This window comes from Leptopilina boulardi, unplaced genomic scaffold (genome assembly GCF_019393585.1).
Source record: "Leptopilina boulardi isolate dan_hultmark-lab unplaced genomic scaffold, ZJU_Lbou_2.1 LbouV2_103, whole genome shotgun sequence".
In the NCBI taxonomy this organism is placed as follows: domain Eukaryota; kingdom Metazoa; phylum Arthropoda; class Insecta; order Hymenoptera; family Figitidae; genus Leptopilina; species Leptopilina boulardi.
The window spans coordinates 74,553-96,410 of record NW_026137645.1 but is presented as its reverse complement, the minus strand read 5'-3'; the positions used below and the strand labels follow the sequence as shown (position 1 = coordinate 96,410).

At 29.6% G+C, this 21,858-nt stretch overlaps 1 protein-coding gene across 2 annotated transcripts in view; it reads left to right on the top strand.

The window, feature by feature from the left end:
- The window catches only part of LOC127276835 (excitatory amino acid transporter), a 55,130-nt gene extending 41,174 nt beyond the window's left edge, over nucleotides 1–13,956 (top strand). The window contains exons 6-11 of one of the 2 annotated variants that reach the window (XM_051297509.1): nucleotides 1,465–1,698; nucleotides 5,925–6,119; nucleotides 6,201–6,335; nucleotides 8,652–8,760; nucleotides 8,875–8,993; nucleotides 10,203–13,956. In XM_051297509.1, the coding sequence (XP_051153466.1) occupies nucleotides 1,465–1,698; nucleotides 5,925–6,119; nucleotides 6,201–6,335; nucleotides 8,652–8,760; nucleotides 8,875–8,993; nucleotides 10,203–10,248 (838 nt within the window). In that variant the 3' untranslated portion in view covers nucleotides 10,249–13,956. Of the gene's footprint in view, nucleotides 1–1,464; nucleotides 1,699–5,924; nucleotides 6,120–6,200; nucleotides 6,336–8,651; nucleotides 8,761–8,874; nucleotides 9,010–10,202 lie in introns of both variants that reach the window. The other variant, XM_051297518.1, reaches the window with a different exon arrangement.
- Nucleotides 13,957–21,858: the final 7,902 nt, after the last annotated feature.

Sequence of the window (21,858 nt, the reverse complement as noted above, 5' to 3'; positions counted from 1 at the left end):
TCAAATAACGGATTCAACATACCGAGCTTCGATACGTTTTCCCGATTCTCGCTATCCAACTTTTTTTACAGGGTCTAATTTTTGTGACTTTACCGACCGGAGTGACGTCACGTTAAACATCTCTATACAACAGGGAAAGAACAATATGGCGACCAGTGTTTCAATCTGAAGCTCACGGGAAACGACTTTTCTACATGAATCGCCCATTCAATTATATAGAAAGATCAGTGGTGTTTACGTTTACCAAAGTTTTAGATAAAGAAGGTTTTGTAAAAAGAGTAGGTTGTATTATTTCTGGTCCATAAATATATTATGTTTGGTTATTGACTTTTAATTTGAATTATTAATTTAAGGAGGTTGATGATCGTAAAATAACCTCAAAGAATGGTTTTTAAGAATGTCGAATGGTCTCTGAAATTCTTTGGTATTTAATTATCGCCCTATAAAAACGGCCCTGATAGTGAAAAAGATAAATATTGATTTTAAAATACTTTTTTCTCGAAACGCGGACACTTTTTTCAAAATCGGCAAAAATACCAAATAGATCCTTATCTTATAAATTTCTTAAATCCGAAAGATTGTGCGAATTCATACAAAAACGAGATTGCAAAACAAATAGTAGAAAAGTAATATAATGACAGGTTCATTACGTCCTGCTGCCGTCAGATGGCAGAAGCATGCAGGGAGTACGAAGTCGCAGCTGTTATTATATTACTTTCCTTTTTTTTCGTTTTACAATCTCGTTTTTGTATGGATTCACACAATCTTTTGGATTTGAGAATTTTATAATAATCTGTATACCCAGTAAAAAAAAAAGAATTAGGAGTAAGCGAAAAGAATTGGTGGTAACTTAAGCTCAATGCGGTTTGGCGAAAAAACCGAATTGGAACGTTACGGTGAATTATTTTTTCTTACCGTCAATTCTTTTCTCTTAAACATTTGAATTGACGTTTGTTTATTCGAGTTTGCATTATAAATGAATAAGAATAAATGTTTCGAAGTCTAAAAAGCCGATTTGGAATAAGAAATATATAATTTAAAAAAAATAAATGAAAGCGAAGTGTGACAGATTCACCGACGATTTTATCAAGTGAGTAGTGTTCATATGATAAATTTACCATATGATTAGTACTCACATGGTAAAATTGTCGGTAAATCTATCACATTTCACTTTTATTGCTTTTTAAAAATTATATATTTCTTATTCCAAATCGGCTTTTTAGACTTCGAAACATTTATTCTTATTCATTTATAATGCAAACTCGAATAAACAAACGTCAATTCAAATGTTTAAGAGAAAAGAATTGACGGTAAGAAAAAATAATTCACCGTAACGTTCCAATTCGGTTTTTTCGCCAAACCGCATTGAGCTTAAGTTACCACCAATTCTTTTCGCTTACTCCTAATTCTTTTTTTTTTACTGGGTATATATTAAAGTATAATGAAATTTTTGCTTACTTTCAGGATGACTCCGATTGGAATAACTTCTGTGATTGCTGGCAAGATTTTAGGCGTTAATGACTTGAGTCTAGTGATGTCTCAATTGGCTTGGTTCATTGTGACGATTGTGATTGGAGTTTTCTTATATCAATTGGTGTTCATGCAGTTGATCTATTTGGCTATCGTGAGGAAGAATCCTTTTAAATTCTACACAGGCCTCGCGCAGGGTACACTCACCGCTTTCGCCATGGCATCAACGTGAGTCGCCGACCTTCGGTTCCCATCCTGCCTTTTGAGAAACCATCACGCCGAAACCTCTCAGGGCCTCGATTTCTATCTTCCATTTTCACTGACAAAAAAAAACCTATTTTAACATATCCCTTTTCTTTTACATTCCACTTAATTTATCATTATAACTATTCTTGTCTAATTTAATTTTATCCTTCTATCATTTTTCTAACCTCAATCTCCTTTTTTTCTTAATTTTTAGTTACTAATATTAAACTTTTTTTAAATAATTTCTGGAATTTTTTTTCAATTCCTTTTTCTTCTTTTCAAAAAATATGTAAAATTTTAGTAGTTTTTTTTTTTTATTGGTAATTATTAATTTTGTTTGTAAAAAATTTTTAATTTGCTTGGTCCTCTCAAAGTACACGCTGAAGTGTGCCCATATATAAGAGATGATTGATGAGAGAGAGTATGTTTCAGCCAGCCAAGAGGAGGCTTTGCGAGGCCATGGCGATCCTTAAATCCATTCCAATTTTCGAGATGACTTTTTTTCACAGTGTATTTTTGGTAGCAAAAAAATAATGAATTTTTCTGAAATTTTGTAAAATTCAATTTTTTTTTTCGATGAACGTTTGTGAAAAATTGTCCAATCCTGTCTAATATCACTAATGAAAAACCCCTCCCAGGCATTCGCATTGCTCACCATGGGAGTTTGCCATCTCCCAGAGAACACGAGAGAGGTATGCAGCCCGGCTGGCACTTAGGATGTCGTCTCAATATTCGATTCCATTTCATATATGGAAATTAAAACGAATATTAAATCAGTAATGTAAAGGTCTTCTCAAAGAACTCGAATCTTTTTGTTTTTCAATAAAAAAAAAGTTAAATGAAAATTTAATTCAACAATTAAAAATTTTTTTTTTGAAATATAAATATTTCGATTGTTTCTTTTTTTCTATTTACTCTGAACGCTGAGTCCTTTCGGTTTGACGACATTTTGAAAAGTCGTACCACTTCTATAATAATTTTATTAGTTCATGGCGTATGATTTAAAGGCCAAAGCAGAATAGAAACGTAACCGGAATAATGAGTTAGAAAAGGATAAACAATATATCTATCCTTTTCTAACTCATTCTTATGGTTGCGTTTGCGATTACGATTCCGGTTACGTTTCTTTTCTGCTCAGGCCTTTAAGCACAATAGTTTGCGAACGTAATACATGAGATGGGAAAGGATAGATATATACTTGTATCGTTTTCTATCTCATGCATTACTTACTATTGTGCTTTACACCATACGCCATGAACTAATAAAATTATTATAGAATTGTCACGACCAGAGTTGCCAATGACTACCACTAAACGCAACTGCGCTTGCGCTATCACAATTCCCTCATTGGTAGAAAAAGGCGCTCTTATTTAAAATGCTTTAATATAAGAAAATATTTAGAAAACAACAAAAATTGTTCAATTTATTGTTTTTATTTTTAATCATAATGTTTTTTTAATAAAAATTAATAATTTTTTATTTTTAAAATAATTTTTATGTGCAAATAATTTTAAAAGTTTTATAAAAGCAAGTATGTGTTTATTTATTATTATAATTATTTATAAATTTAAATTCAAAATTTTTTAATTATATAAAAAAAAAATTATTCCTACTGAAAATTAATCTCTAAATAATTAATAAAAATTAATTTTTATTAAAAAACATTATGATTAAAAATAAAAACAATAAATTGAACATTTACAATTTTTTTTATTGTTTTCAAAACATTTTTTTATATTAAAGCATTTTAAATAAGAGCGCCTTTTTTCACCAATGAGAGAGTTGTAGTAGCGCAAGCGCAGTTCCGTTTGGTAACGGTCATTGGCAAATCTGGTAACGACTTTTCAAAATACCGTCAAACCGAATGGGCAGCATACAAGCAATTGGATCAAACTAAAAATTAACAAAAAATTCAAATAAAAGAATAAAAAAAAAATTTTTTTTAGAGAATAGAAAAAAATTGTAATTAAGAAATTTTGAAGAAATTTAATGTAACTGATCACAATCATTAGAAATTAATTTACATTTGTCCATTTATTTAAAATAAAAAGAAAAAAATTTCAAATAAAAAGAAATAGATAAATGTCATTGTTACACAACAAAATTGAATAAAAAACAAATTTATAAAAGTAAATGGAATATGATCTGACATAAAGAGTTCAGTTCTACGTAACAAATAAATGTCATTGTTAAATAACGCAATCGAATAATTTAATTAACTTTTTTTCTTAATAAAAAAAAAAAGTGGAGAATAGTGAATCATGAAACTAGCATATATATTTATATTATAGAAGACATATTACATGACTGAGGCGAGTTACGAAACCAAAAATTCTATCAATGAAGACTTGGTAAAGTAACATCGCGAGTCGACTGACTCCGTGTTAGCTGGACTGAAAAGCGTGGAAGCCTAGAAGGTTCACCTATCGTCATCCTGCTGCCACTTTTGACAGGTGGCAGGAAGAGGCTTCCAGACAAAAAAAAATGTCTTTTACTTAAGTCTTTCAAATTATATGACCTGATGAACTGGGAAAATATCGTTTGTTCGCAGTCGATTTCATTCTTACAGGAATTAAGATGATGATGATGATGAGGAGGATGTCCAGTAAGAGGGAGAATGGAACGAGCTGAACGTTTATTTAATAATCTTAATCAAATCTTTTTTAATAATTCTCTAATTTGCGTATGAACGATTATTTTCCCGGTTTAAGAGTGATTAAAATAAAAAGTAAGAGTTCTCTAAAACCCACTTTCCAATTCCTATTTAAAAAAAAAATATTAAATAGAATTAATGTTAATAGAAACGCGCAATTTCGTAGGTCTGATCCTATCCTTTTATTCCCGTAAGCAAATTTATAAAGAAAAAAAAAATTTTTCATCTTACTAATGTCAACCTTCGATCAAAATGGTCGAAAAAATAGTTAGTTTTATTGCAGAAAATAATTTTATTATTAACTCGATGGATGAGGTGACCTTCCCGAGTGAGCTCCGCAACAGAATTGGTTTTTTATAACTAGCGCTGCTCTTTTTTATACTCGCTTCAAACCCCGATAGCTAAGAGTGGGGAGACTTCCAAGAAAAAAGTAAGGGAGGTCACCTTCTTGAGCGAGCTCCGCCAATCCTAGATCGCGAAGAGTGGGGAGAACGTTCCGAGGAGAGAAGGAAACTCCTGCAGAGCGTACAATTATATTCTAGATTTTGCTTATTGATAAAAAATTATCGATTCTTAACTTCTGTGAATAGTTCTGAAGGTTATGTCAAAAGTCATTAAAAAAAATACGTCTTCTGTCCACAGGTTTTGTCCAAATAAGCCAAATTTTTTTCCATTACTTAAACTATTTTATCACAGAAAATTCTGTAACCACTTTCATTGATGATAAAAAAAACTCCAAATAATTAATTTCAAAGATCAAAAATTAATTTTAATACCAAATATTTGTTCAAAAAAAAAAAAAAGATTTTTTCTGAAATTTTGATCGGAGGATTCATATATCTTTCTAATTCCATCAATAAACTTTGAGTCGCGAAGAGTTTATTATAACCACAGCAAGCGAGGTACATTTAATTCAAAAATTTCTTGTGTGTGGATTAACTTTTTCCAGAAAGAAAAAACTGTTATACTGTGCCTGAGAGACTGTGTTTGTCTCAACAGTGTTGTCTCACTGTTTGATATCATGATGATGTATTAGAACGCGCGGCACGCGGCCTTTTGCAGGTGGTCCATTCTCTTTAGGGGTCCTGGTAAGTAACGATGGCCGCAAACGAAGATGTGAAATTTTCTGTTTCAGAATTCGACACTTGACTTATTTTTTTTTTATTATTGATGACGTCCGCCCAACCACCACGATTAATTTTTAAACAATTTAATTTCAGTCACTTCCAATTGGTCATTCTGGCTAATAGAAAAAATTCTCATTTTATATCTTTGATACACAATTTGGCTTTGTTTTCACTTGCACCTATTGTAAAAAATTTTTCTGAATCACAATATGCAAAAAATTTTTAATTGAAAAAAATTTTGTTTCAATTGTAATATATTCATGATAGAAGATTAAAAAAGAAATTCGTAAACATTATAATAAATAGTACATATATAATTATGGCCAGAATGACCGGAACATGTGAGCAGCGCATACGAGGCAGCCTCATCCTTTTTAAATTTAACGAAAGGGATTTTTCGTGATTTTTTCTAATCGAGGTTTGCACAGGGCTGCCGCACTTCCTGTGACGTTTCGACTGATGACCGATAAATTGAGGGTTGACCCAAGGGTCACAAGATTTGTTCTGCCGATTGGATGCAATATTAACATGGATGGTACTGCCATGTTTGTGGCTGTTGCAAGCATCTTTATTGCTCAGATGAATGGCATTTTTCTTGGATTTGGTGAAATTATCACTGTCATGTTAGTATTTATTATTCTCTTACTTTCTATTTTTTTTTAAATTTAATAAATTTATAGCTAATTATTTATGTTTACTTATAGCTTAACCTCCACTGCAGCATCGGTATCTTCTGCTTCTGTACCAAGCGCAGCATTGGTATTACTTCTAGTTGTCCTCAGTGCCATTGATGCACCAGTACAAGACGTTTCTCTCCTCTTTGCCATTGATTGGTTTGTGTAAGTAAAAAAAATTCAATACAATTATTTTTATTTAACTCTCTGCTACACTGAAAAAGTCTTGGGCGTTCAGATTTTCCAACGCATGAACAAGAAGCAGCAAGTAAAGAGGTTCTGCGTAACTTCATACTGGGGCTGATTGTTTTCCAACTTGGGTGCTCTGAGTGCCCCAGTCTGATGCTGCAGTATTACCAAATCTTGGTAACAATAACGTGGAACATCGCTCAAAATCATGCTCCAGACACTCCAAAGCTATTGCACTTCCACTGTTGGAACTGCTGATCGCCCAAGACTTTTTCAGTGTGTTACTAATTACCGTTACTGATAGATCGTAAAAGGTAACTAAAAATGGTACAGAGGATCGTACCCTTCTGGCTAAGTACGTAAGCACGTGAGACTTTGATCTGGAAGCAGAAACTCCACGTGGTCCCCGTTGGAAGTACACAAGGCTTGTTCCTGCTAACTCATTCCCACTCCTATTGGGGTATTATCGGGACGAATACGATTGTAACTAACTGCTTCTCCATTTCATTCGGCACAATCTTCTTGCACTTTAGACATCTTCTATCTTGTGGGACATGCCCCTACCTTTTAAGGTATAACATTGCTTTTTCAAGGATTGCCAAATCATTGTCGTTTCTGAATGTCCTGTAGTGGTTTCGCTGAAAAGTAGATATTGCTTTAGTATAGTTCTTCATGGACCCAGGCATTTCATCCGATTCAGGCACTGCTTCTTCGAAGAAGAATTAGCTTATAACCCTCACAAATGCGAGGCAGTTGTTTCTGATAGCGTAAATCTTCGTAACCTGTTAACAATCCTGTTATGATTTTTGCCTCTTTACTATCAAGTTAATGGATTTCCGCTACTGTCTTAATGTTAATATTAATCCCCAAAAGTCTACGGTTCGCTGTTATCCGCCACTCCTTCTAGTGTTCTGATATCAGCCATTGTTTAAATTCCTAAGCCAAACATTTACCAGAATCATCTTTAGGACCAATAAACTGTTCCTTAGCTTCTGCTTTGGCTAATATATTTGCTACATCATTATCCTTGAATCCACTGTGGCATGGACTCCAAAAGGGAGTCCACCTAATCTGTTGAGTGCCTCGTGACAGTATCCAATCAGCTGTTTCCTCGTTTTGAATTAAGTTTAAAAAAAATTATCCCTATTTGAAATCAGAATGTCAATAAGTAACCTAATTTGATTCAGAAAATATTTCCTTATTTGCACCTACGGATACAAGAAATTCCGATTGTAATTACAGAAACTGTTGAAGCAGAAATAATGTACTTAGGCAAACAGGATGAAATAAACTAATTACTATTGATTACTATATTGACACAAGGTTCATAATTTACAGATTTAAGGTGATTAACAGGTGCACAGGCAATTTACCTTCTACATCTAATTTCTTAAGAGAAAACAGATTACCTAGTTCTTGAAACGATATATTGCTGTCCTGATAATTTCAGATACTATAGCTTCGGTTGGTGTCGGCGAATTTACATGATAATCGAGTTTTGAAAAATGACAATAAAATGAGGGTACTAATATCTTTTGGAGGTGTAGTGACACTTTGAGGCGTGGATTAATTTATTTATCCTCCACGTGGTCACTGATTTCCTGCTCGAGTTTAATAATACCAAAGGATTTAGGATTCACTGTTATTTATTGCTGTTCAACTTTCTTGATTATTTGTGGCAACCTTTTTAAGAGATTGTTTACGCGTCATAGCAGTCGCTATTGACATCAGGAGGACTCCAATATCGTGCACCTTACCTACGATGTCAAACTCTGCCTTGCATAAGAAGCAATTTAGACAATTCATACTTCCATTACTTAGGTCTTCAGTTAATACCTTTATCAACTAATATATATTTAATTGGGTCATATAGATTTATAAAATGCTGTTGTTCCTTCTAGTATTCAAGAGCACATGCTTGATTTTGTTTCGTGATAACATTATTCTCTATTAATCAGAAAAAATGTTTTCGTCGTTCCTTTACTTTCAGCTGTCGCATCTGAACTGGAAATTCTTTTGCATCATTTCTTCCGTATATATACTTGTAGAAAACTACTCTTCTTTGTTTTCATTTTTATAACAGTGCAGCTACAAATCCAGATTCTCAAGAATAAATGGATTATTATGTGTATCATTTCATTGTATACCCAAAAAATCTTTCTCTATCAATATTCTTCTTTCAAACAGATTAAGTTTATCCTCAAAGAATAAGAATAAGTTTTTCTTACATTTATTCAGACTTTTAATATCTTTTAATTAATTTTTTAAATTAATTTTTCAAATTAATTGTAGAGATCGAGTGAGGACTACAAATAACATGCTAGGAGACTGTTACGCAGCTGCCGTTGTAGAACATTTATCGAAAAAAGAATTAATGGCTTTGGACGCCGCAGCATATCAAGTATGTATACTTTTTTGTTTACATAGATGTGAATTTATATTTAAAATAACAAATCTAAATGAATATTTTTTAGATATATTTTGTTATTCTACATTGGTTATTTGTTCATTTTAGTCTGAGACTATTCTGCCAACAACTATTGCCAATGGATGCATCTCAGCTAATAGGGTACCAGATCCAGACACAATTGTGGTTGAAATGCAAGACGACTCTAGGATATCCGGCGTCGCCAAGTAAAATATCTTGTTGGTAGGGCTAGACTCAAATTATATCATATTAAGTCAAGCCATCATGCTTGTTTTTGCTTCATGTATTGCATACACGCCTCTATTATCATCATTCATTCATTCATTAATATAAATATGCCAATAGTGTTAAGACATAAACCAAAAAATATACATATATACTCCACTTTTTTTAAGTCATTTATTAAATAATTAAAAGTAAAATTCAAATTGTAGTTCTCTTTTGGAAATTTTTACTTTCTTATTCTTTCATGAATAAGTGTTGCAATGACGTTCCTAAATTGTTTTTAGAACGTAAATATCTGTTAAAATAACATTCTAAGGACGTTTCATGTTCCGAAAACGTATGTAGAATATGAAACATTTTTAGAACTTTGGGCAGACATTAACTTTCTAAAAGCATTATAAGAACGTAATTGGAACATAGAACGTCTTGTGTTCACTGGGTTCTCTTTTATCTTCATATAGGCTTGGAATATCAATTTTAACTTTTTAAGTATGTTTATATATGTTCTGATGCTCATTACTTTGGTCTGTTATATCAAACGCAGGTTACTTACCGACAGAAAATAATAAACTGAAAAACATACTATTTGTTAGCTCAATCGGTAAATTTGAGTGAGCTAACGTCGATAACACAAGTTTTTGTGATGACAAATTATTAATTACCGATATAGAATATTCCTGACAGACTGTATTTTGTCAACAAGGTTGATTCCTGCTTTATCGATACATTTTTTTAACTTATCTGATAAATTGCTTCATAACGTAATATCGGTAAAACTGGGAACTCACTTATTGAAATTTTCTCTTATCAGGAATCTACATTATCGACTCATGATAATTGGCCATTACAGAAATTTGTATTACCAACTGATGATAAGTATTCTTTACAGAAATCTACATAACCGGCTAATAATAAAAGAAATCTAAATCTCTCGCAAACATTTAATATTTTTTTTGTAACACGAAAAAAATCATTGTTCACTGATGGTAAATTACACGCAATTGATTTTATCGACCAAACAGATGAGTTTTAAACTAGAATATATGTAACTATATATTACTAGTTTAAATATATTAGTGTTTTTCATTGAAATTTCGAATTACATTTTGTGCAAATAAATATAATTTGAAAAATTATAAATTTTCTATGACATTTGTAAAATTTCAGAATTTTTTTTTTTTATTTTTCAGCAATAAGATGGTGTTGCCAAAATCTGTAACCGAAGAATCTGTTTGACGGCTGTCGTAAATAGATTCGAGAATAATCGGTACTGCTAAATACTGACAAAAAAAAAAAAAAAAAAAAATGAAACTTGTCTCTCTCTCTTTTTCAATAAAAGAGAAAAGTAAATTACTAATATAGAAAAACACTGTTCATTGATTGTTAATGCGTTTTTAGGACAACACAGGGGATCGACTCTTTGAAAAATGTGACTCACAATTGAGTCTCTATAGAGTCCATATTATAAACAATATCAAATAAATGTCAACTCCAATGTCCCGATTAAAAAAAAAAAATAATAATAAAATAAAAAAAAAATGAAAATCGTGACCGATTCATAATGCAATTGTATTAAGGCGGCCTTCTTATGAAAAAGAAGGCATACATATAAGAACTAGATAAAAATGAATTTAATTTGGGAAATAATTTCTTTTAAATTTCAATAATTCAAATTTTTTTTTTTATTTTACAATTATTTTTCTTTGTTGAACGATCTAAATTGTTTTTTAATTATACTGATATTAAAAATTGTTTATGTAAATTAAATAATTGTTTGCTGCTAAAAATATGAAAAAAAAGTTCTAAATTTATTTTTATAAAATTTTAAATAATATTTTATGCTGATTAACGAAAAATAAGTGCGGTTAAAATACGCAATTTAATTATTTATTATTAAAAAAAAACTTGTCTAATAAATGCGTAATTAAAATTAAACAATGATTGGACAAACAAAAACAATAATGAAAAAAAAATATTAATAAAATGACTGATATTACAATGTAAAACAGTATTGACTTTCACTATGTTTGCTAAAATATTAATAGATGTTGTAATAGAAATCATAAAAATTTACTAACAAATGCTGATAATGATGATTAAATATAAAAATAAATTTGATGGAACACTGACGAATGACAATAAATTCGCCGTATATTTATCTGTTTGCGATAATTTAAAACCTAAAAAGTGCATTCTTCATTTAAACGTATTTGTTAAAAAATAATAATTTACTGTAAAAAAAAAAAAAAAAAAAAAATACTGACAATATAAATATTACTAGACACTTTTTTTTACATCAGTTACTATAAAGTTTGTAATGAATTTAGTATATATATATAGTTAAAATTAAATGTATTGAGGCATTGGGCAGATTTTTTAAAATTATTAAAGAAAAAGAAATCTTTTAAAGAGGAAAAAATAAAAAAAAGAAAAATTTTTAAATTCTCTTTTGAAATTCAGATTTAGAGTAAATTTTGAATGTTAACTACATTATAGTAATGTAAAATAATGTGAATTACATCTAGAAAATCATCAATTTTTTTTTATAAAGTGTTCATTAAATCAAAAAAAATTTTTAATTTATTATTAAAAATTATAGAAAATTAATAATTTTGTTTTTTTTTTTTTTTGGCTGAACGTAATTTTTTTTTCCTAAAAGAAAATAAAATACTTTTTCATTATTAAAAATATTAAAAAAAATGAATCTTCCCAAAATTCTTCTTTTTATCTAATTCCTATGTGTATGAAAAAAAGCTTTAATCCTTGCTTTGCAAAAAAAAAAAAAAAAAAAAAAAAAAAAAAAAAAATCATCAGATCTTCACCAGTCAATTTCAATAGGAAATGCATACTTATATCAAATTTATCGTGAAAAAAAAATAATTATACTCAATGCTTCATTGAAATGATCAAATATCATTTGTGCTCATTAAATGAAGTTAGAAAATAAGACTTAAATACTAAGGATACAGATTCGTCTCAAAGTGATTGTTAAGAAAAAAAATAAAGAAAAAAGGACTTGCAAATTAACATTTTAATTATATATCATTATTATTAATTTACATATTATATTATTATATAATATAATATAATTAATTATTATATAATAAAAAATTCTTATTTAATTAATTATCGTAATATTATACTTAATTTTAATTGAATAAATAAAATTCAAAATTTCTCTTCAATTTTTGAAAACATTTTTTGGGGGTTGAGAAATTCATTTTTAAAGGAGAAAACTTTTTTTTTGATATAATAAAGTCATTTTGTATAAGTAGTTGATGATAATTTGCAACAAAAAATGAAAAGTATTAGAAATTTTTGACAAAGTCTATAAAAATACGTGTCGTAAATTATTTATCTGAAACTGAAATTATTTCTTTTTTGAGACAAATGAAATTAAGAATTTTTTTAAATTTATTCTTTTTCTCAATATAAAAAGAAAATTTTGTTTCACTGTGGCACAATTTCATATCCACTAGATCAAATTTAATTAAACTGGAATTCAGAATATGTTGCTAATATTTATTCTCATGAAATGTCAGTTTTAATTCATTTTATTGATTAATTATTTATTAATTAACTAATTTATAAAAAAAATCTAATTGAAATTTTTTTTAGTAAATTTTTTTATCCGTACTTACAAAAACACATTCTGTTAAATATTATTATTATTATTATTATTATTATTATTATTATTATTTTTATTATTATTATTATTATTATTATTATTATTATTATCATTATTTGAGAGTATGTGCAAACTGCAAAATAAAAATTCCGATTTTTCATGAGAATAATATTAATATCTCAAAAATGATATTATTAATAAAAATGTAAGAACATGATAAATATTTGTTGTTCTTGTAAAAAAAAGAAGAAAAAGAAACTTCACTCTAACAATATACTGAGTCGAATTGTTGTGCCTTATTTTCAAAGTATCAAGTTAAGGTGCGATGAAAGTAAATGATTTCGGTTTAATCATTCGTTCATTTAGTGCTTTAGAGTCGCATTAAAAAAAAAAAAAGAAAAGAAAAAAAACAATGTCGATTTTTAGATAAATTACACGTTGGCGTTAATGTTGTTACCCTCGCCCCCGCAACACAAAAAAATCAAAAAAAAAAAAAAAAAATGTAGTTCAACGAAGAAATTCGTCTTAGAATATAAATACATAATTTGTAGTTGAAAAATTGCAGCAATTATTGTGTAAAGAAAGAAGGTGCGGCACGTTGAAAGTCGACACGGGACTGGCATTCAATTGGGTCCAAGGGAAAGAAAAAGAAATTTTCAAAAAAAAAAAAAAACAAACAAAAAAAATTACTATTATAACAACGATTTATCTCAATCTGACGTTGAAGTAAAAATAAAAAAAAAATTTTTTTTCAATTGTGATAAATATCAAGATTTTCTTTTCAATTCACATATTGTTTATTTTTGATTAATTGCTTCGTTAATTAATTAAAATTCTTATTAATTATTACAATGATTAATTAATAATAATTAAAATACAAGGTTATAAAATTATTTAAAAAAAAAATTTCTTTTCTTTACTTAAAAATAAATGAAATTTTAAGAACAAAAAAAAAAAAAGACAGTATTATAAAATTAAAATATATAAGTTTTAAAAAAAACCGATGACTAAGGGGTGTGTAATTTTTATTTATAGAAAGTTTAAAACTATTTTTGAAAGTGATAAAATTTTTCATTATCATAGTAATAAAAATCTTTCAAGAAAAAAAAAAGAAGAAAGAAAAATGAGAAAAGAATACATATTAAGGTGAGAAAAAATAGAGAGAGAGAAAGAAAAAGAATGTATGTATATGCGTCCAATGAAGTTGTCCTGGCGCACCTTTTATAATTGCACGGTAGATTTAATTCCATTTTGACGTTTTCATATTTAGCAATTAGCAAAAATATCTATTTTGTAAACCCAAAAAAAAAAGAAAATTGTAATCCAACATTCAATGAAGGAAAAAAGTTAAATTTTTTTTTTTTGTTTTATTTATAACTATTGATGTTAATTAAAATAAGTTGATTTTTAGTTTTAATTCAAAAAATTGTAATTATGTAATTTCTTTTTATGGAAAAAATTTTCCATAAAAATGATGTTAAAAAAAAATTAATAAATTTCAAATATCTTAATTAGCACAAAAATTGAATTAGTAAATAAAATATTAAATATACAAAAATGTGATACAATAATTGGATTTTTTTTTAATTTTTAAAGTAATTTAAAAGCATGAGCCTTATTATGCACTGTTAATTAGATTATTTGTTTTTTTTTATTCCAATTTGGTGCTTTTAAGTTAAATATATATATATGCTTTTGCTCTTATATGAAGAACCAAAAATGTATAAGAATCCGCCTCTGATACATGACCGGTTTTATGAAAATTTGTTAATAATAATAATAATAATGTATCACAAAGACTGCGATACTGCGCAAGTTTTTGTGCAAAAAAAGCAAAAAAAAAAATTAATAAAAAAAAAAATAGGCGAGCGATTCCTCTGTTTATACACTGTAGTATTAGAAAATTAGAATAAATGTAAATGTACATCGTAGAAAAGAAAATAATCATAAGTACAAAGTTATTATTTTGAATATAAATGGTACTGCGATGCGTCGCAAAATAGACGCGCACAGAAAATAATTCCATTTTTATCAGAAGAATTTGTTATGCAAATGAAAAAAAAAATGTCTGCCTTTAATTTATTATTACCAATTATTTGAATCAAATAAAATTTGTTTATACCTAATAAAATTTATTTAAATCAAATAAAATTTATTTGAAATAAATAAATATTTAGTTTCGAAACAAAAACATTTTGCCTTCGATGGAAATTAAAAAAACTTTTCAAATATAATATATAGCCAAAGGATCAGACATTTTTTTTCTAAAATGCACAAAATCTTACGTTAACTGCGGAATATATATACATATATATTACATCATACTGTATTACATTTCATTATATTCGTCCAAACACCAACAATACAAGCGATCAGAAAAGAAAAATTACAAAATATTCACGAATATTTCACGATAAACAATTATTATTCATACATGACAATATTTTATCGTTGTAACGAAAATTGATTGAAAAAGAGTCAAATCACAGCCTAAGTAATTTTCTTAATTTGTAACGATTGAGTAACTATAAATATATATATTATATATTTCTGTTATAAAAAAAAAAATTATACAATGTTTTATGTTCATCATTGATTTAAAAATTATTCTACTTTTTACTATAATATATAAATTGCTCCTTTTTGGTTCAAATTAAAATTATAAATTTTCACAAAACAAGAAATTGTTTTCTAAAAAAAATTGTTTATTGTATGTAAATTATTTGTGTAAAAAAAAAATTGTATATTTATTTATTATAAATAACATAATGAATGACAACATGAAATAAAGTGTGGATTGAATGGAAAGGGTGCTAGAGCTTTAAATGCTCGAAAATTAAATCAAGTCGTTGTACAGCAATAAATTTATTTATTCATTTTGTAACGACTGTTTTTCATAATATACACGATCAGACTGTTAACGTCTACGTATCACTGTACCTAAGACTCAACGTGTTGTATAACAATATCCAAAATTTATACGTGCAAATATTTTGTGTTTTAATTATTAAACCCTCACACTATTCTATTTTGTATTTTTTTTTTTTTTAATACCAAAATCAAGTATACAGAGTCCAAATATTAAAAAATACGCAGTTGAATAGAACTTGTGGATATATCATCAACAAACCTTGTATAGTATAATATTTAAATTAATATGAAAATATAAAATAAAATAAATAAAGGACATTCCACGTCAACACGAACAGAGCCCTAAGCAAAAATTGCTTTGATGGATTTAAACGTTCTAGCTCTTAAAAGATTTCTACATTCGAGGTAGGTAAACCTGGAAATACCACTTTCATAAAAATGGTTTTATTATGCCACAATTTAGGGCCCATTTAGGGCTAATTTAATGCCACATACAGAAATTTAGGGCCCTTTACCTTTTTATAAAAACCCTTGAACCGTGATCACGCGTATATCAAGTTAAAATTAGCCTTTAATTAGTCGCTAATTAATTGTGCAAGAAAAAATTTAATCGTTTACTTTTTTTTTTAAAGGTGCCTTGCCAACTTGACAGCAATTTAGCAAGGCAACCCTTAAATACCGTCAAGTCAATACACTCCCAAAATTTCTCATCATGAAAATTAGCCGTTTTTTAATCGTAACACAACAGCAGAATCCATTTTTTAAATAAATAAAATTTAAAAGAAGAAAATTATTTTTTTTAATAACACAACCCAGTGGGCAAAGGGACGTCTTAAAAACGTGTAAAAGACGTCGCATCTTGTCCGCGGACAATGATAGTAAATTCTCGGAGACATCATAAAAATAACTAAAAAACGTCCATAAAAGGTTCTATGTCTGGTCCAAAAGATGTCCGAAAAATGTTTAAAAGACATTGAAAGGGATGTCCAAAAGACGTCTTAAGGGGGTAGTCTGGTGTTTCGATGCCTTTTTGGGAGCTTATTTCAGGATTTTTTTTTACTATAAAATAAAATATAATCACACCAAATCTTTTTACTTCGTTTTATTCTACACGGAAAGAAAGTTTGTAGCAATATTTGATATTATGGTGTTACTTTTTAGTATATTTGGTTACAATTGCGGAACATTTTGGCATGATAACGATTTTCGATACTATTTTTAAGAATGATTGAGATTAAAATAAGAATATTTAATATAGTTGGAAAGAAAATTTGATATAATATTTACGAAATCTGAAATCTTTTTATTGAAACACAAAAATGTCAAATTTTAATAAGCTCTTTATCAATTCTAACCAAATATTTCAAATTTCGTAATTAGAATTGTATAAAATGATATAATTATTTCAGATTTTGATATATTTGATATGAAAATTGAAAAAGAAATATCAAAGTTAACGAGATTCGACGAAATTTGCCGAAGTTGAACGTTCGGAATTGCCCGATCCTCACCGAGTGGTAACGAAGACTGACGAAGCTCTTTAGACAAGCCCCTTTTTACTATTATCTTGATACAGACCTGAATTTCTTTTATATAATTAATTTCGAATATTTTACAATAAATCAGTAAAAAAAATTGTTCTTCAAAAAATAATAAAATATTTAATTATTTCCCAATAAATAATGATTTTTATTTATATTTTTAAACATGTTTTGATATAATTTCACCTTTCTCATAAGCGGTGAAAAATATGTCTGGTTAGTATATAAGAATGGTCACATCAGTTTTTCACATGAGCGTAAATTTGTATATGAAGCGTTATCCTGCGAATGTTATACGTACACGTATTATCGTTAGTATAGGTTAGGAATAAAAATAAGCCAATCGATGTAAAATAATGCGGTGTAAGCGTGTGTGTACATTTAAAAGTTCATATCCTCGTCTATCCTCGAGATGAGAAAGAGATAAAACTTTGGCGTAGAATCTGTTGGTGTTTCTGTTGTCATCTGTCAAGACTGAACCACTTCGAATTTTTAGTATAGTTTTAACAAATTTCGAAATAATCTTTCCAAATTTTCATATAAATTTATCAATTTACGAAATAATAATTTCAATTTCTGGAATATATTTACTAAAAAGACTATTGGTAAAAATATACCGATTTTCGTTATCAAACCCAAATGTTCCGCGTTTGAAAAAGAGAATACTAAAATTTCCTATCAGATTTATCAAATATTGCTACTAAATTTCTTTCCGTGTAATCATGAAGTGTTGAAAAAAATTATAATCGATTATTTTTTACTAGATTTTGTTATTTATATTTAATATTAATGTTTATAACAAAAAAATGCTGGCGCAGATGATTTACAAAAATCTATCCGACCGATTGCTCCAATTTTTTTACAGCTTATTCTACACAAGCATGGCTCTGGCCCGTACTACAATAAAACGTTTTTGTTAATAAATAACAAAATAGCGGACTATATAAGCAAAAAGATTCAAAAATTGTCTCTTTTTTATTGACAAAAAGTTAAAAATAAAAAAAAGTTATCATTAAAATTGCGTAATTCTAGTACGGGCCACAGCCATACTTGTGTAAAATAAGCTAAAAAAAAATTGGAGCAATCGCTCGAACAGATTTTTGTAAATCACCTGCGCCAGCATTTTTTTGATATAAACATTAATATTAAATATAAATAACAATGTCTAGTAAAAAATAATCGATTATAATTTTTTTCAACACTTCAAAAGGAGAATAAAACGATGTAAAAAGATTTGGTGTGATTATATTTTATTTTATAATAAAAATAAATTCTGAAATAAGCTACCGTAAAATGGGGTAAAGTCGGCCGGCGCTTTAAATCATTTTAAAGTTTAACTATTACTTTTTTCCAGAAGAAATCCGAGTTTTATTAAAAATGTAGTTAGAATTAATGTAAATTAATAAATGAAATACAATATTTAAGTATTTAAAGCGCCGGCCGACTTTACCCGCAAACGCCGACTTTACCCCATTTTACGGTACTAAAAAAAGGCCTAAACACCAGACTACCCCCTTAAAGACGTCTTCTGGACGTCTAAAAGACGTAAAACAGGACGTCTTTTAGACATCCTTTTCACACCTCTTCAGATCTTCTTAAATAGACAATTTTACACGGAGAGAAACAGATGGTATGGGGTACTATCTAGATAGTACCAGGTATCATATTTGATCTTACATATATACGGACAGCAATCTAGATTCTATAAGTTACTATCCAGATTGTACGGAGTAACATCTTGATTGTAGTGGGTAACATAACCATACTTTTTGTAACATCATTGATAGTACCGAGTAGCATAATGATAGTACCGGATAACATCTACTTTTTACCATCTTAAGATCATAAGTTCTTCTCATCTATTTCTCTCCGTGTATATAACATCTAACCTTTGTAAGATCCAAACAACAAAAGTAAGATATTATATTGAAGCCAACAAAAGCAAGACGTAATAATCCAACCGGCAAAGGTATGTGCGTAAAAGCCAACCAACAATTGTAAGAGTTTGAGGCTGTAGATAAAGCCAATAAAATTGTCAATGATTTCACAGCCCCACAAAAAAAAGTGTCGTGCGCGGCAGACCAGGGGGTCGATTACGTAACTTTCCCACTTCCCACATCCCACATCTCACTTCCCACATTTTACATCCCACTTCTCACATTTTACATCCCACATCTCACTTCCCACATTTTACATCCCACTTCTCATATTTTACATCCCACATTTTACATCCCACATCTCACTTCCTACATTTTACATCCCACATTTTACATCCCACTTCTCAATTCCCACATCTCACTTCCCACATTTTACATACCACTTCCCACATCCAACATCTTGAGGGAAATGGGAGAGATGTGAGAAGTGGGAAGTGGGATGTAAAAGGTGGGAAGCGTGATAAGAAAAGTGTAATGTACAATGTGAGATGTGAAGTGTGAAAAGTGAAATGTGAGAAGTGGGATGTGAAATGTGGGAAGTGAGATGTGGAATGTGAAATATGGGAAGTGGGAAGTGGGATGTGGTATGTGAAATATGGGAAGTGGGAAGTGGGATATGAAATATGGGAAGTGAGAAGTAGGATGTGAAATATGGGAAGTGGGATATGAAATATGGGAAGTAAGAAGAGAGATGTGAAATATGGGAAGTGAGAAGTGAGAAGTTTGGATGGGAAGTGGGATGTAAAATGTGGGAAGTGAGATGTGGGATGTGGGATGTAAAATGTGGGAAGTGAGATGTGGGAAGTGGGAAAGTTACGTAATCGACCCCCTGACTAGACATTTCCCATGTATTTTGACGCGCTGAACACGAATCCGAAGTCCGTTTTGCTCCATCACGTCAGGATTTTTTTCTAACCTCCAAAAACCTGTCGGATTTTAAGAGGTAGGCTATTTTTTTTAAAAATTGATGGATTTACTTCAAAATTGGTATCTAGGGGTTTTTTTGGGTCGCTGATGACGAATTTGAAGTTAGATTTTCAAAATTCAAAATGACGGCTCCAATATGGCGGACAAATTTTGTAAAAATTGATGGATTTACTTCAAACTTGGTATCTAGGGGTTTTTTGGGTCGCTGATTACGAATCTGAAGTTAGATTTTCAAAACTAGAAATGGAAATTCTTATATACATAAGTAAGGTATTCACGTCTTTTTATGGTAGCGCACTCTTTTGTCCTCAAAGGGTCTGTGTAAAGGTTTTCTTTTCAAATTGGTGCCTCCAGGTACAATATCCCTTTTCAGCATCCAACAGTAGTCGGCCATCATATTTACATTCCATCTTCCTTGATAACGACGCTCAAATTCTTTCAGATCTTGATGGAATCGTTCTCCTTGTTCTTCACTGTAATCTCCCAAATTTTCAGGGAATTGATCCCGATGCGAGTCTAAGTAATGCAACTTTATGCTCATTAAGCATCCTAACTTACCAAAGTTTTTAATCATATCACTAACTATTTGCTCCCAATTTTCACTCTTGTGATTACCCAGAAAATTTCCGACAACTGCTTTGAAACTAAGCCATGCGGCTTTCTCCTTTTTATTCATCTTGGTGATAAATTGCTCATCTTTTAACAATTTGCGAATACGTGGTCCGTCGAAAACCCCTTCTTTTAGTTTCGCATCAGAGATTTCTGGAAACTTTTGTTCCAGGTATTTGAAACAGTTTCCTTTTTTATCTAAGGCTTTGACAAACTGTTTAATTGCTCCTAGTTTCGTGTGTAAGGGCGGAATTATCACCTTTGAAGGGTCGATATCGTCCGCCATATTGGAGCCGCCATTTTAAATTTTGAAAATCTAACTTTAGATTCGTAATCAGCGACCCAAAAAACCCCTAGATACCAAGTTTGAAGTAAATCCATCAATTTTTACAAAATTTGTCCGCCATATTGGAGCCGCCATTTTGAATTTTGAAAATCTAACTTCAAATTCGTCATCAGCGACCCAAAAAACCCCTAGATACCAATTTTGAAGTAAATCCATCAATTTTTAAAAAAAATAGCCTACCTCTCAAAATCCGACAGGATTTTGGAGGTTAGAAAAAAATCCTGACGTGATGGAGCAAAACGGACTTCGGATTCGTGTTCAGCGCGTCAAAATACATGGAAAATGACAAGTCTGGTCTGCCGCGCACGACACTTTTTTTTTTGTAGGGCTGTGTTATGAAGTCTTACCTTTCTTGGATGGATTACTGCATTTTGCTTTTGCTAGTTAGATTATAACATCTTACCTTTGTAGGGTTGATTATTTCATCTTGCCTTTGTTGGTTGGAGTATTAGATCTTGCCTTTACAAGCTGGATTTGGTATTACATCAAGTCTTTATTGGTTTCCGCCATTTTGAATTCTAAAATACTAACATCGGATTCGTAATCAGCGACACCAAAAACCCCCGAGTAACGAATTTTAAGCAAATCCGATTGAATTTCAATATTATTGTCGGCCATATTGGATTCGACATTTTGAAGTTTTAAAATATGACTTCGGATTCGTAATCAGAGAAGCGGAAAAGAGAAAAATTTTCAAAAAAATTCAATTTTTCTTAGGCAGACTATGTTATTGCAATTTCTTGCACAAAATACACCAAAGAGTGTAGAAAAAAATTGACACCCTAATGCGAGTAGAGGAAGACCTTTTTTATGACCAAAAACGCATCCAAAAGCATAAAAAACGTACCAAAAAAATTAAATTTTTCTTAGGCAGAAGATTTTATTGCATATTCATGCACAAAATACACCGAAAAGTGTAGAAAAAAATTGACACCCTGATCCGAGTAGAGGAAGACCTTTTTTATGACCAAAAACGCATCCAAAAGC